General features: G+C 45.1%; 1 protein-coding gene across 5 annotated transcripts in view; it reads left to right on the top strand.

The window, feature by feature from the left end:
* Positions 1-14,390, top strand: part of tnrc18 (trinucleotide repeat containing 18) — a 63,958-nt gene that overhangs the window by 32,500 nt on the left and 17,068 nt on the right. For 3 of the 5 annotated variants that reach the window (XM_008415582.3, XM_008415583.3, XM_081609765.1), the window contains 13 exons: positions 635-864; positions 2,183-2,329; positions 3,340-3,527; positions 3,643-4,042; positions 5,186-6,094; positions 7,022-7,167; positions 7,253-7,386; positions 7,485-7,601; positions 7,684-7,864; positions 7,938-8,250; positions 8,883-9,095; positions 12,271-12,468; positions 13,532-13,980. In XM_008415582.3, coding sequence (XP_008413804.2) covers positions 635-864; positions 2,183-2,329; positions 3,340-3,527; positions 3,643-4,042; positions 5,186-6,094; positions 7,022-7,167; positions 7,253-7,386; positions 7,485-7,601; positions 7,684-7,864; positions 7,938-8,250; positions 8,883-9,095; positions 12,271-12,468; positions 13,532-13,980 — 3,625 coding nt within the window. The remainder of the gene's footprint in view (positions 1-634; positions 865-2,182; positions 2,330-3,339; positions 3,528-3,642; positions 4,043-5,185; positions 6,095-7,021; positions 7,168-7,252; positions 7,387-7,484; positions 7,602-7,683; positions 7,865-7,937; positions 8,251-8,882; positions 9,096-12,270; positions 12,469-13,531; positions 13,981-14,390) is intronic. The other 2 variants (XM_081609764.1, XM_008415584.3) reach the window with 2 other exon arrangements.

Genomic DNA, 14,390 nt, shown 5'->3' with positions numbered 1-14,390 from the left:
CTCCAGTTCCTGCATTTGTTTTTCTCCCAGTCCTCGCTATAATTAGCTACATACAATAACACATTTTGATAACAAATTGTCTAAGAAATTGTAGCTATACTATTCTCAATTTGAGACCATTTTACTTATTGATAATGGCATAATAATAAATGTTCATCCTCTCAAAAACTAGTAAACTTTAATTTCTGTTAAAAACACTTAACACTGGAACAGGAAGACGTTTTGAATGTCCAGAACAAAACGCAGAGATAAAAACCTCACACGACCAAAATGGATTATGAAGACTCTGCAAGCAAAATGACTCTTTATAAATCCCCAGAATGGGAATACGATTCATCAATTAATAGTGACTTTATGATGCTGCCGCCACCGTGCTTAATCATGGAGTATTATACCCGTATACATGTTGAGTGTTAGTTTTTGCCACCGATTGCGTTTTGCATCTACAACATGTCCAGTTTAGTTCTGTATTCTCCTATAAACCCCTTTGTGTGACTGTCTCATGAAGTCCTGATGAGATGAAGTGTAGTCAGTGGTTATATCGCTCTACAATATGCGGACTTTAAAGCTGAGTCAGCACATTGCTGCAGCCACTAACGAGCGGCCCGCATTGTGTCCTTGATCCTCCACTCAGAGAGTCCAAGAATCACCCCGAGTTCACTCAGATGGGCCCCGGCCCGCTGTCTGGCGGCCTGACACCCAGCATGATGACGCCCAGCCTCATGACCCCCAACCTCATGGTCACAGGAGGGGCTGCTCTCGCAGGGGCAGGGCGGTGGCCTCCTGACCCCTCCACCCTGACCTCTCACCCCTGGATGCCCCGGCCCGGAGCCCCTCCAGTCTGGCTCTCCGGCTCTCCTTACGGTATGTGACGCAATTTGCTAACTGTTGCCACAACGTTTTCCAAACCTTCAGATGTCCTGTGGCTCCTTTGCACAAAATCAAAATGAGCGTTGAGCTTTAATCCGATTTTGATTTAATGGGTTGTTATGGAGCCTGGAAAAGTGTGGAAACGTGTTGAATTTTCATCCCCATAGTTTATCTGGGAGATTAAAATCCTTCAAAATGTTTGAGCTTCAATGAGGTTTTTTCAAGGTTTGGAAAGTGCTTGATTTTCAGACTGCACAGTTTGGTAGTAAAGTTAAATTAAAGGACTAAATTTGGATAAAACCACACATTTTCATACACCTAAGAAAACGACGCACATTTTTTTTCTCACTGTCTGAAGTTAAATCAGATTAAGCTTTTCCTGTTTTAGGTCAGTTAAAATTAGCAAAATCATTTCTATTTGCTAAATGCCAAAAAACGTAGCAGAAACATTTTTTAGAGATTTTTTGTGCAACTTTTTTTGCATATTGTTTTCAAGCAGGAAGGCCATTTACAGCAACATGATTTGTTTTGATTGTCTCAATGTAGAGGATGTTTATTATTCCTAATGGCTCAATGACTTACTGATCTCTGTAATTGAAATAAAGGTTGTTTTTTTTACGTTAACCGTTATTCAATTTTTTTTTGCTGTTAAATGAATGTTTTGTTCTCAAACCAATCATGAGACATTTCAAAACATAAAAAGTAGTTTTATTTTAATTAACATTAATAATAAATGGAATCACATGACAGTGAATTCAAACTTTAAGTTCATTTGTGTTGTTTTTATCTCCACATTTTGAAAATGCGCCTTAAAAATACCTGAAAAGTTTTTAATCTTCCTGTGGGAGAGGCGTGCGAACCCTGAGCCTGTCATCATGGTCCAAAACTTGCTCTCCATTCTCACAACATGGCTGCCTCTGATTGGTGCATGGGAGGAGGGGGGCGTGGTCCTGCGGTCAGGCGGTCTGTCCATCAGCAGGCGCTGTGGGTGTGTTTCTGGGGGGGTTTGTTGCCTCAGACATTCCTGATCTTTTCTGGACATTCCAAACTCGCTACTGCTCCTCCGCTAGTCATCCTGAAATAACAGCACCGGGACGCACAGCCACTTACTTATGTAAGCGTTCGTTCACCATCTGATAACACTAAACAGAGAGACGCATGCTCGCCCAGAGCTCCCTCAGGGGGGTTTCTGTCTAGACGCGGAGGGCTAAAAACAACAAGATGTGCCTCAGTGTGGAGAAGAAAGAACTAAATACTCGCTCAGTTCTTTAAATTCAGTTCGTTTTGTTTCATCTTCTTTTCTCTCATTCAGGCCTGGGTCCCTCCCCGCTCCACCAGACCCTCCCCCCGGGCTACCCGCCCTCCCTGCCGGGCTCCATGCCTCCTCCCTACCAGTTCGCCAGGGACCCGCAGTCTGGCCAGCTAATCGTCATCCCTACTGAACACCTGCCGCATTACGGTACGAAAGCTGCCGCCCGACTCCGAGAGCGCTCCAACATATGACGCTGCGATTGCACAACACGCCGGCGGCTCCTCGAATCTGACAGGAGAGCGCCGAGACGCGCTGGAAACAAGAAGGTTTTTCCTCCTGGGGCAAAACAAAACGAATCTCCCATAGAAGACCTAGATTTCCCACATGTTCGTACTTCTGCCATTTAAACGTGTAAATATTGAACTCATTCAGGAAATGTTTGGCTTCATATATTGATCAGTTTTATGCTTTTTAAGAAGTTAAGATTTTTACGAAAAAGTTATCCTTAGAGATGAAAGCAGGAGGCGTTCAAATCATTCAAACATCTTGTGATCTTTTCAAGGAGAACTTGTGGTTCCTGCCAAATCTGGTAAAGAGTGGGATTTGATTTTAGGATAGTCAAGGGCTTTGTATGGAAAAAGTGAGCAAGGAAAAACGTTTATTTCCAGGCTTTATTTGATATTTCGTCGTCTAAATGTTATTTTCTCCTCTGTGTCCTCTTCTTAATAGAGAAGTTCATTCCTCTGTGTATTTATTATCCCTTTTCCCTCCTTTCTCTCTTGTGGCCAAACTCCCTCTCATCCTTGGTCTTCTTTCTTTTTTGTGTCCATCTCCCTTACTTTCTTTCTGCCTTCCTTTTCTCTTTCTGTCTTTGCTACAACGTATTCCTCCACATTCTTAAACCAATCGTTTCCCAAAAAAAGTGGGAAAATTGATTTTCTTTATCTATTTAGTTTTTTAAATGTCTTGATTTGAGCTGAACAAGAAAACTCAATATGGTTCTCTCTAGAGGGAGAATAAAAATCAGAGCAGGTTCTCTAGGAGGTACTGAACAGATCACTGCATTTTCTTAATTTATACTCTTATTGAACAAACACTTCAGCTAAACTCCTTCAGCAGATTGTCTTACCCACTTAGTTTGCAGCATTTGTGCAAATGTCTCTAAAGTTAACAGCAAACGGGCTTCTCAAAGTTTGCCATGTTTGTCCGTGGCGCAGCAGGAGGCGACGTGCTGGAGCGCGGAGCCCCGGTGTGGCCGAGCGTGTACGGGCCGAGCAGCTCGCTGCAGCACGCGGCGCAGCTGCAGCTGCTCTCCCAGCATCAGATGCTGCGGCAGCAGGAGCTGTTCATGATCCAGCAGCACACGGCGCAGGTCCTGGAGCTGCAGAGGAACGCGCAGATCGTTGTAAGTGCAGCGTGCGTCTGCTTGCATGAAGCGTGCGTCTTTGCGCACCAAAGCGAAGTCTGTGACGGCGCACATACACGCACATGTCAGAAATATCTCCTGCGCTCTGTCCCAGGAGCGCCTGAAGGCCAGTGAGCACCGGCCGGAGATCGAAGACAAAGTCGACAAGCGGAACGCCGACCCAAAAACCCGACCCTCCTCCATATCCTCGCCGTCGCCCTCACCTGTACTGCATCCTCGCAAGCCCCCTCTTCCCTCCCGATCCCCGACGCCGTCTACGTCCTCCCTCACCCCTCTGCCTCCGACCCCCTCCCCGGTGACCACCCTCAAGTCGGAGGAGGGAGGACACAGAGTCCTGTCTCACGTGCCGAAGCTCCTGCCTCACCCGACGTCGCCGCGCTCGGCCTCCCCTCCTCCGTCCTCGCCGCGGCGACCCAAACAGGAGGAGGGCGAGGCAGGAGTGAGGGAGCAGAGGAAAAAGTCAACCTCTGCACCCTTTGAAGGCATCTACTCTGGTAAGCACCTGTACCACTGAAATATGGCTGCCAGATATTAGGGAAACCGGTGATGACGTTGGATGACTTTGACTCCTGGGGACAGTTTAGATTTAAGATAAAAAGAGAAATCTTCTTATGCAACTTGCTTTTGTTTTGAGTTCGTATTCTTATTATATAATTTAAGTCAAATTTCTTAATTGCTTGTGGTGTTGCTGTTTATATTTTGGTTATTTTACCTAAACAGGTCTCTCTAATAAATTAGATTTTGGATCTCAATGAGAAAACTCGTATAAAGGTCATATAAAGAGTCTGAATGCCACAATTTAAGATTTAACCAGTTTAGGTCAAACTGTTGAAACCTGGACACACCTCGGTCACTAACGTCTAAACTCGGGTTAATTATTGCTCTGAATATGTTGTTTTTTCAGCAAATAGCCTTTTGAGCCTGTACGCTCCAGTTAACGATTGATTGATTGCTAAATTAGTCGGCAGTTATTCAGTAAGCGATTCATCACAATTAATCTGATTAATCATGTCAGCCAAAACCCAAACTGGTTTGTCGTTGACAGAACAGGCTAAAATTAAAGATCTGACATATTGATGTTAGAAGGATTTATTTAGTTGCAGAGACAAACTTTGATTCCAATAATCAAAGATATGCTAAAGGAATGCTACGTTGTTTCATTTTAGACAATAAAATGTTTATTTTCTTATCCAAAAAAGGAATTGAATTATTTGTTTACTTGAATAATTTCATGAAATTCTGAAATTGTATAAAAAAGGCTTAAATGGTTAAATGTAAAAATTGATTAATAGCCAAAAATAATCAGTTAATCGTCAAAACAATCGATTAATTATCAGAAATGATCGATTAATCAACCAATTACTATAAGAAATGTTAGTTGCGGCCCTAATCTGAGCCTGCATGTATAACTGACACTAAAATAATCTACAATAAATGTCAACGCCGGCTCTCCCATCTACTTTCTAAAACTCCATAGAAAAAATTTATTCAGATGCATCAAATAAAATATGTACTGTATCTTTAAGTGTTCATAACCTTCTGACCAGATCTGTAGTTTCACAACCAAAACGTAAAGAGTTTTCAGGTCTGTAGATGTGCTGATGATATGATTGTGTTTTGCTTTGCCTCTGTTACAGATCTGTCTCCAGGTTACCCTTACCAATCCATCACTGCGCCGTTCGGATCCTTCCCGCCTTATCACGTCCCGGCATCGGCAGCTGAAAACCTGGAGGCACATCGATCCTGCTCTCCCGCTGTTGCTGATCCTTTAGCTTCGTCTCACCACCACTCCAGGCTTTTGGATGCAGAGATCAAGCCCCAGAGCCTGGAGCCCCCGAAGGTGGGGTCTTTCCTTAAACGGGAGCCCTGCGAGGAGCACCCTCAGCCAGATCTGAGCCGCACCACCGACCGGGCCGCCAAGGATGACGAGGTGGACGGGCAAGCCCCAAAAACCCCCAGTCCTCCCATTCCACCAGGTGAAAACCAGCGAGAAGTGGGGAAGGAAGAGAAGAACGACTGCGAGATTAAAACGGAAACATCGACTAACGCCTGTCAGGCGGTGAAGGCTTCACCTCCTGCTCCTGCAGAAGATGAGCCCAAACCAGAACTTATTCGGGAAGCAGAGTTGGCACCATATCACCAATCCATCTCTGCTGAGTCAGACAATCAAGAAGCGCCTCAGTTGTGCATGTCGTCAGACCAGACAGCCGTGTGCGAACAGGAACCGCCCAACGACGCATCCGACTCCTTCCCTCCCCGCCTGGAGGAAAGTACCTGCGAGCCTCCCATCCTCGACTCCCCGCTCCCGCTGCTCATCAGCTCAGAGGACCCCATGGGGGGCATGCTGGCCCTGCTGACAGCCAGCGAGTTGGCCCAAGCCCAGCCCAGAACCCCACCCACCCTGACGCTCGAAGGCCATGTGGAGGACCCCACCTTTGCCTCCGCCTGCAGCAGCGCCGCTTCTCTGGAGATGGTGGCTCTGGAAGGCATGGCCCTCCTCAGCCAGATGGCTCAAAACGAGGCGGAGCTCGTTTTCCACACGCAAGGTAAGCAGTCACTATCGACACACTGAATGTAGAGACGCAACAATCATTCCACTAGAAAACAGATGATTTCACTTCATTGGCAGCTCAAATACTTAATAAACTGCTTTATTGCTTTATTTTGGCAAAGAGACCAAATGAACTAACATGTTGAAATTGGCGAGGAAATTCTTTCTGCTAATGTAAAACAGGTTAACAGATAAATTTAAACCTTTTGAGCCCACAATTTTTTAAACATACTGGAATAAGAATAATATAAAAAGTCAAATTATTTACAGATGTTTAGATGTTTTAAATTCATGTATATACAAATAAGGCCTTGAAATGCATCAAATTTGTCTCAATATTTGTAAATTGGCCTTTAATACATTAATCACGGTCCTTAAATTTTCATGTGACACGACTTTTTAATCTCATATATTCTATGCAGTTTATTTTTTGTGAGAATTTCCTGTCTGGCAAAATCTTGAGTCAGGCAGACGTCTTCGTTACATTCTGGGACTCGATGCGTTTGACGTTGCCACTAATTAGCTGCCAGCGTAAACTCGCAAGCTAGCTAGCTTCTTTGAGTCTATCATTGGTCAGTGTAAATTTTTTGGCTCAACGATATTTGTCTTTGCCACCGGCTCACTTTTCTAACCCATACAATGATGTATCATTGTGGGCACAAAAGCTTGGCAATGCTGTATAAAATATGCAATTTTCTTTTGTGCATTTTGTCATGATGCAGGTCTTAAATTTTATCCATAATGGTCTTAAAAAGTTTTACATTTTATTTGGTGAGACCTGTGGAAGCTGGTTTAAATTATGTATTTGAACATGTTTTAAATCGACCAGGAAGAATCCTGATCGGTGCATCTCGGCGTCATTCTGTTGGGTTTCTTCTTCTCTTCCTCTAATATTCCAACATTGTGCGCTTTTTCCTCCCAGATCTCACATTAGATAGTCTGGACTGTCTTCTTGAAGCGAGCAGACACGTTCTACTAGAGGCAATAGAAAAGCAGTCCCACATCGATCTGCCAAGAACTCTGGACCCTGACAAGAAGTACAGCTGGAGGCAGAGGAAGGAAGAGCCGGTAAGACGAAGAATCAGGAATGCGCGTCGGTCAACGAAGCCTCGGCGGCAGGACCCTCATGCTTGCCTCTTGTGTTTCGCTGCAGCTGTACAGCAAGATGGCGGTGGACATGTTGGACGCCGTGGAGGTGGAATACCGCGTCCGCCTGGCCGAGTTGCAGAAGACGTACAAGGAGAAGCAAAGGGAGATGAGCAAACTGCAGCGGCGCAGGGACAAGAGGTCAGCACTTACACTAAGAGAACCTCAAGACGAATTAATCACGGTGCTTGACACCTTCTGCCGTAACTTACATCTGACTTTCTTCTGGTCAACGTCAGAGAGAGGCAGCAGCAGCAGGAGGACGAGAGGAGGAGTCTGACCAGGCGTGGCAGAGGAAGACCCAGGAAAAGGAAACATCTGCCCACACCTACCAAACAGGACAGCAGGCCTGGAAAGTGAGGGGGTTAGCTTTTTTTTACATTTCACTCAGTTAAACCATTTTTGCTGCTTGCTTGAAAGTGTGTATCCGTCTGCCAGGGCGGGTCGAACAGTGCAATACTCTGAGGACTCTGAAGGCGGGGATGGACAGAGGAAGAGGTTCCGACTGTCCAGAGACGACGAGGACATGGAAACCGGAACTGGAGGAGAGAAGAAGAAGAAGAAAAAGAAGAAAAAGAGCTGGAATGACCAGGAGCCGTCCAGCGCTCACGTTCTCGAGGTAGGTCACCCGAGATTCAGCAGAGTCTGCGGAGCGCTGTTCTGGTTAGTGACCTGTCTGGTGGCATTTGTAGGCCATGAAAGCGAAGCGCGGTCACCTGTGCGAGCAGGAGCAGCTGGCCTCCGACCTCGACAGGGCGCTGTCGCTCTCACAGCTCGGCTCCCTCAGCGGCCCTCGCAAGCTCACCTCTGGCTCCAGGTCGGACAAGTCAAAGGGCCGATACTCGGAAAGTGGACTGAAGGAGCGAGGCGCTCACTCCTCCGTCAAAGCCGGGAAGCTCAAGATGGCCGCCAAAGCTTCAGCCGCTGAGACTATCCGAAAGGGGAAAGGTCAGAAGAAGTCCATGTTTTCTCCGGTGAGGTCGGAGATCAGCAGCTGCTCCAACAGTGAGTACCCGGAGAGGAAGTGGATGTGGTTGATTCACAAAATGTCTTCTGCAGAGATGCCTGCGTTTAATCTCGCTTTGATGGCACGTTTTCTCAAGCTGCAGACACAAACTTTACTGATGATGATAGAACGGGGTTACAGGGACAGTAGCCCAGGGCCCACAGAAAGCTGAGCATGTTTTACAAATATTACACCTTATGTTGAAGTCATGGGCTCATTTCGGATGTTATTTTTTATTTTTTTTATGAATATTTATCAATTGAAAATGCACTCATATTTGAAATTATCTTTATGGGACCAATATGGACATTTTAAACTGACCGTCCGTCCTAGGTAGGTCTAGAATAGGGCACCAAACTGGTTCCAGCCCAGGGGCCCTTATTATTCTAGATCCAGCCCTGCCAAACACAGTGATGCATAAGCACATAACGTAAAAAAAACAATCGAAAAACGTAGACTTGATGAGGTTAATATCTTGTTTCAATCGACTTTATCAAGTCTTCTTATTGAGCGTTTTTTAAGTCCTTCATCCAAGCGATGTGTTTTTAATCACATCTTTACGTGTGACTTTATTTATTTTATTTTACCTTCTTGGCCTCACGGATCGTTAACCGCACTCTCTCTGCACCAGATTCAGACTCGGAGGAGCTCGTCTCTTCTCGAGGGGGCTGGCCTCCTCACTCGGGGACACGTCCCCATGACGGCTCGTCCAGAAAGAGGCGCTCGGCAGCGTCGCCCACCTCCCTGCTGCCCAGCCAGAAATCGTCAAGGAAGAAACACAAGCACTTATCCCTGCTGCTGGAGGAGGCGGGCCTCAGCTCCGACGACGACTCCTTCGACCAAGGTTACTGACCAAATCTTACAGCTTCACTGCCGAGTCAAGCGGTTGTGTGTCTGTGAGACTAAGCTAGCTCCTGTCAGACTGTGCGTTAGCTTCACCATCCCTACCTCTCTTGCTGCTGGCTTTTTCCTGCAAAAGTTAGTTGTTTTTTTTTTTCTTTATTTTGTTTTTTCTGAAGAGTTTACCTATTTCTATGGAGATTTTTTATTGCCATAAGTGTTTTCTTTTGTAGCATTTGTACAAATCATGTGAATTGTGAGATCTTTTTTTCCCCCCACAAAACTTGTATCCAAGTTTCGTATTTCTAAGCTTTATTAAAGGTGTTGATTTGATTGGTACAGATTGCAAAGTGCTGTGGTCCTTGTGTCCGCTTCATCTTGTTGTGTCTGTCAGTCTGTCCAGCTGCCACTGCACCTCACACATCCGTTAGAAGGCACCGTTTGTCAAATATCCCTTCTCTTCTCGAAGATTTGTTTGGAGAGCACATCAGGAAGTTGAGCGTAGCACTAGCTTAATTCCTGGGTTTGTTTTTGTCACCGTAAGGCAGATTAGTGATGCTTTCTGCTAAATGTTTACAGGGTTGAGATTTGAGGGATATTTGGACAATCGAGCTCCTCCTGTGTGTCTACTAAACCTTCAAATAACCCTTTTCCCTGCTCTCTCTCAGACATCTTGCTCTGTCCTCTCACTGTCCCCCTCTCATCCTTGACCCCCCGACCCCCACTTTATTTCCCTTCCCATGATGCTTTGAGTGTCTCTCAGCCTGTTCCATGCGCTTGTGCTGCTGCCGCTGCGACTTTACAGAGGCTTGGCCAGGACTAGCGCGGCCTTGAGCCTACACTACCTCGCTACGGCGACCCTACGCTGTGGCTAAGGCTTTGCTTTTAAAGCTAGTCTGCGCTAAGGCTCGGCCGCGCTCCCGTCGCTGCCCCGTCCCGCCCTGCCTGAGGCCACACCCCTGTCGCCTGCTCTGTAAGTAGGAAGTGCCCCTCCCTCCATTTTGTTTTTCATTTATTTTATTTATTGAACACTAACATGAACCGTGCGGAAATTGAGCTACATTCACAGAACTTTAACTTTTATCTTGTTTTGTTTTGTTTTTTCTCGCAAATTTGAAGTTCTCCAAAGCTAGCCATTGGTTACTTACCCACACTTCCCCAACGCTGACTCCTCTTGACTTAAAAGTTTAAAGGAGGGGCGTTTCGTGTTGGAACGGAGGACGGTAACCATGGTGGCTCAAATCACAAAGGAGCATATTATTACCAAAGGGGCCTCACAGGGCTGTCCTCTCAGTGCCTGCTTGTTGCAAACGCCTGTCTGCTACTGTTAACACACCGTGGATTCACAATACAGCAAAATTGGGCTATTTCCTGGAAAATAATGTAGTTGCCAAAAAATAAATAAAATTCATACTGCTTGACTTTTTTATTTACATTTTGTCCTGTTGCAACCACAAAATTCAATCCTCCTAATATTGGTCTATAAATGCTCCTTTGTATTTATAGACCAATACAAAGGAGCTCCTAACTGACTGAAATAAAACATCTCAAAAAATGAGTGACTGCGAAGCAACACTTCAGTTCAGTCTGATCACACTATACCCAGTGATACATGGTGGGGGAAGCATCATGCTGTGGGAAATTAAGACTCATTGCAACTTTATTCTCGTAATGCTATTTTCTGGTGATACTATGACTTCCTTCTCATACGAGCTTATTCTCATATTTCATTAGTACAACTTTATTTAAAAAATTTTTTACCATGGCCCTAATATGCTGTTGTAATGCAAAACTGAAGTTGAATGTTTTCTTTTTTTCCTGTAGAAATCAAAATCTAAAAATTGATTATAGTCCAACTCTGCCTTTTGGGTCTTTCATTTTGTAAAACTATAATTCACTGCAGCTACCAGAGTCTGACATTTTCTTTGCATAATATCTCAAGCGCTCAGTCAAATTGGATGGATCAACGTTTAACTCTTGAACCACATTTTCAATTACACTCAGGTCTGGACTTTGACTGGTCCAATTCTAACATGCTATGAACTTAACTGTTCCAATATAACTGGTTCTATGTTTATGGTTATTGTCCAGCTTGACAGCATAACCTTCCATCTTCCCATCAACACTAACTAGTCCCTGCTGAGTAGAGCATCCCCACAGCATGATACTATCACCGCCATGCGTCACCATGGCGATGGTGTTTTGGTTTTATGTGACTAGAGGAATTATCACATGACAAACTAAATTAATTCAACAATGGTTTCATTATGACTATGATTTGACAGTCCATAACTAAAATACTTTATTTAGATTGTTTAAGATTTGTAAAGCTTGGGGCTCTATGTGATTGTCTGTCGCATAAAATCTCAATAAAGTAATTTGATGTTTGTGGTTGTAACGGGGGAAAATGTGCAAAAGGTGCATTCAGGGAGTATGAGTAGATTTGAAAGTGTTTCATTTTAAACTGTAGTGGGGAAAAAAAGGAAAGGAAAAATCCTGTTCAGAAACGGTTTTCCCAGTCTGCTCTGTGTTAATAATGCAACATGAAGCCTTCATGTACTGTGCATCCACCCTCACTGTTAACTCTCTAACCCCTGAGGAGAAGCTCCTCCTGCTCATCTGCTGCTCTGGACCTAACCGCTAACTTCCAGCAACACACGGCCTAACCAGCAGAATGCCACAGTGTGTGTCCGTCTCTGCTTCTCTCTGTGCTCTGCCGGGTTTGTCGGACTTTAAAAACAGAGGGTTTTTATTTTTTCTCCTTCACCCTCCTCGCTCCATTAATACAAAATCTCCAAGGCCGGCCTTTCGACTCACCTCCTACCCCCTCACACCCCCTCAGTCTCTGCAGATGTGTGTCTGGTTGTGTTGCTCACGCCTCGTGCATGGTGGTGGTTTTTCTCCAAGCTCCGCTGCTCCGTGTTTCTGTGCAGCTTTACGGCGTGAAGGGAGGCTGCAGTGGGTTTGGACCTTGTATCCTCACCTCCAGGAGTGTGTGCGTGTGTGTGTGTGTGTGTGACTGCATAGATGCGTTGTTCTTGAGATCCCACTTCGTTTAGTTTTGTATATTCTCTGCGTTTTGCAGTCATTAGAAACAACACGAAGTGAGAGATGAATCCCAGACGGATGCTGCGAGCCGTCTCCATGCCTGCGCTCACAGCTTTCTCTCTCCCACACAGAGACCTCAGAGGATGAAGAAGAGGATGAGTCGGATTCGGACGACGATGACGAGGACGATGATGGTGACGATGGCGGCTGTGAGGAGAGCGGACTGGGTCTGCTGGCCAGGTTTGCGGCCAGCGCCCTCCCCGTCAGCCCGCCCCCGTTGAGCCTCCTCCATGATGGGAAACACTGCAGCAGCAGGCAGAGCACGCTGGGTAAACCCAAACACACGCAAACGATCCGAGTTCGTACTCTGACAAGTTCTAGATCAGCATTCCTAATCGGATGATTTCTTTCAAATTTACTGTACCGTTAAAACCTGTAAACTTCTATGTGTTTTGGGGGAATTTTATGTACTGGACAGGTGGCTCCTAAAAACTTTGACCTAAAAAAATCTTCTAGCTTAAACAGTTTTACGAGACTTTTTTAATACAGTACATGCACAAATAATGGAATAAGGTTTTTACTTCCAAACTGTGTGCTTTATTGACATCATATGCCATTCAAAATGTAATGTCCAAGTGAAGAAAATATATTCAATCCCTTCCTGTATGTAAGAGTATAGATGCACCAGTATGAACATTTGGGCCAATCTCGATATCAGATATTAATATCGCTATTAAGGCAGATAACCAATATTTACCGACATTGTAAATGTTACATATAACTACTCTTTCAACAACTTGAAAAAAGCATTCACATCGCTGACTTCACTACTGGTTCTCCGCTTTAGTTAAACTACCCACAATCCTTTGCTGCTTCTCTATCACTTTCACACGTCAAACTTCCTCCCCTTCATAAATAAACAGCAGCAAGATGAAAATAAATATCGATTGTTAATATTCTGCCAAGTTTATTTTTATTGGGCCAATGCCGGTATGTTAAACAAGTACTAGTAGCAGTGGATACCAATATTGGTGCCAACATATTGTGCATTCTTACGTAAAAGTCACATTTTACATTTTGAAAACTGAAACATAGGTATAGAAATTGTAGATGTAGAAACCAATAAGCTAATTTGTTCCATGTCGTTTTTGTGGCATTGAACACATTTTGCTTAACTCCTTTTTATGTTTGGATCTTAAAGAATTTATAGATTTTATCAAAAATATTGTTCAGCGGGTAAAACATTTTTCGGAAATGTATACATTTCATGGTAATTTATTTTTGCAAATTTAAGCAGAGCTATATTTGAAAAGTACAGGTCAAAGAATGGCCCAGTCAAAGTCCAGACCTAAAACCAACTGAGAATGCTTTGCATCACATTTTGTCTGTCAGGTTCGCCAGAGTGCGAGTGGTCCGATTCCGGCTCGGACTTGAGGCAGAGGAAGTTCCCCTCCCTGCTGCACGGGCGGCGCTCCGCCCCCGAGCTGCCCCTCCTGCCGCCGGCGACCCGCCGAGGCGACCAGCCCAGCCCCACCAAGCGAGACGAAGCGCTGCCGGCCAAGCGAAAGCCTCTGACGAAAGCCCGCCCCTCGCCTCGATCTCCGCGGAGATTCAGCTTCGACCTCTCCGCCGGCGTCGGGGGCTTCAGCGAGGACGAGGGCTGGAACCGGCGGCGCAGCGAGCGGATCTTCCTCCACGACGCCAGTCAGATGTCAGTGTCGACGTCTTCATCCACCAGCCAGAGCTCCACGTCCTCCACCTCGGCTCCGCCTCTCACCCCGAAGCCGTCCTCCAAACCGAAAACCACTCCAGCGGTCCGAGAGGGAAAAGACGCGATAAAAGTACGTCAGTTGTTTCTCAACAGCTATAAATTGGTGCTTCTGTGGCTGATTTTAGTCCAGTGGAATCAGTTCAGTTTGGGAACAAAATAAAATTTTCAGCATTTTCAGCTGGTGAAACTTTCACACTGCACTGTGTCAAACAAGTCAAACCGTTAGAAAATCCTCTTCAGCACCTCGCCACTGGTGGTGCTGCACCCAGAACAACTGAAGGAAGCGGCACAAAAACCTCTGAAGAAGACACTGAGCCTTTTTCACAAAATGTGAACAAAAACATGGAGTAGCATCAGATTTTAGCAGTCGAAGAGTTTTTCTTTTGTCTTTGGTAAAAGAGCACAAGCCGCTTTATTCCTGCTAGCGCTAAACTCCTGTGTTTATTTTGGTTATTTTTTACCCAGAATGCTCTGCACTAT

This window comes from Poecilia reticulata, chromosome 8 (genome assembly GCF_904066995.2).
Source record: "Poecilia reticulata chromosome 8, P_reticulata-male-v2, whole genome shotgun sequence".
Taxonomy (NCBI): Eukaryota; Metazoa; Chordata; class Actinopteri; order Cyprinodontiformes; family Poeciliidae; genus Poecilia; species Poecilia reticulata.
Note: the sequence above shows the minus strand (reverse complement) of the source record. Positions and strands in the feature narration are given on the sequence as shown.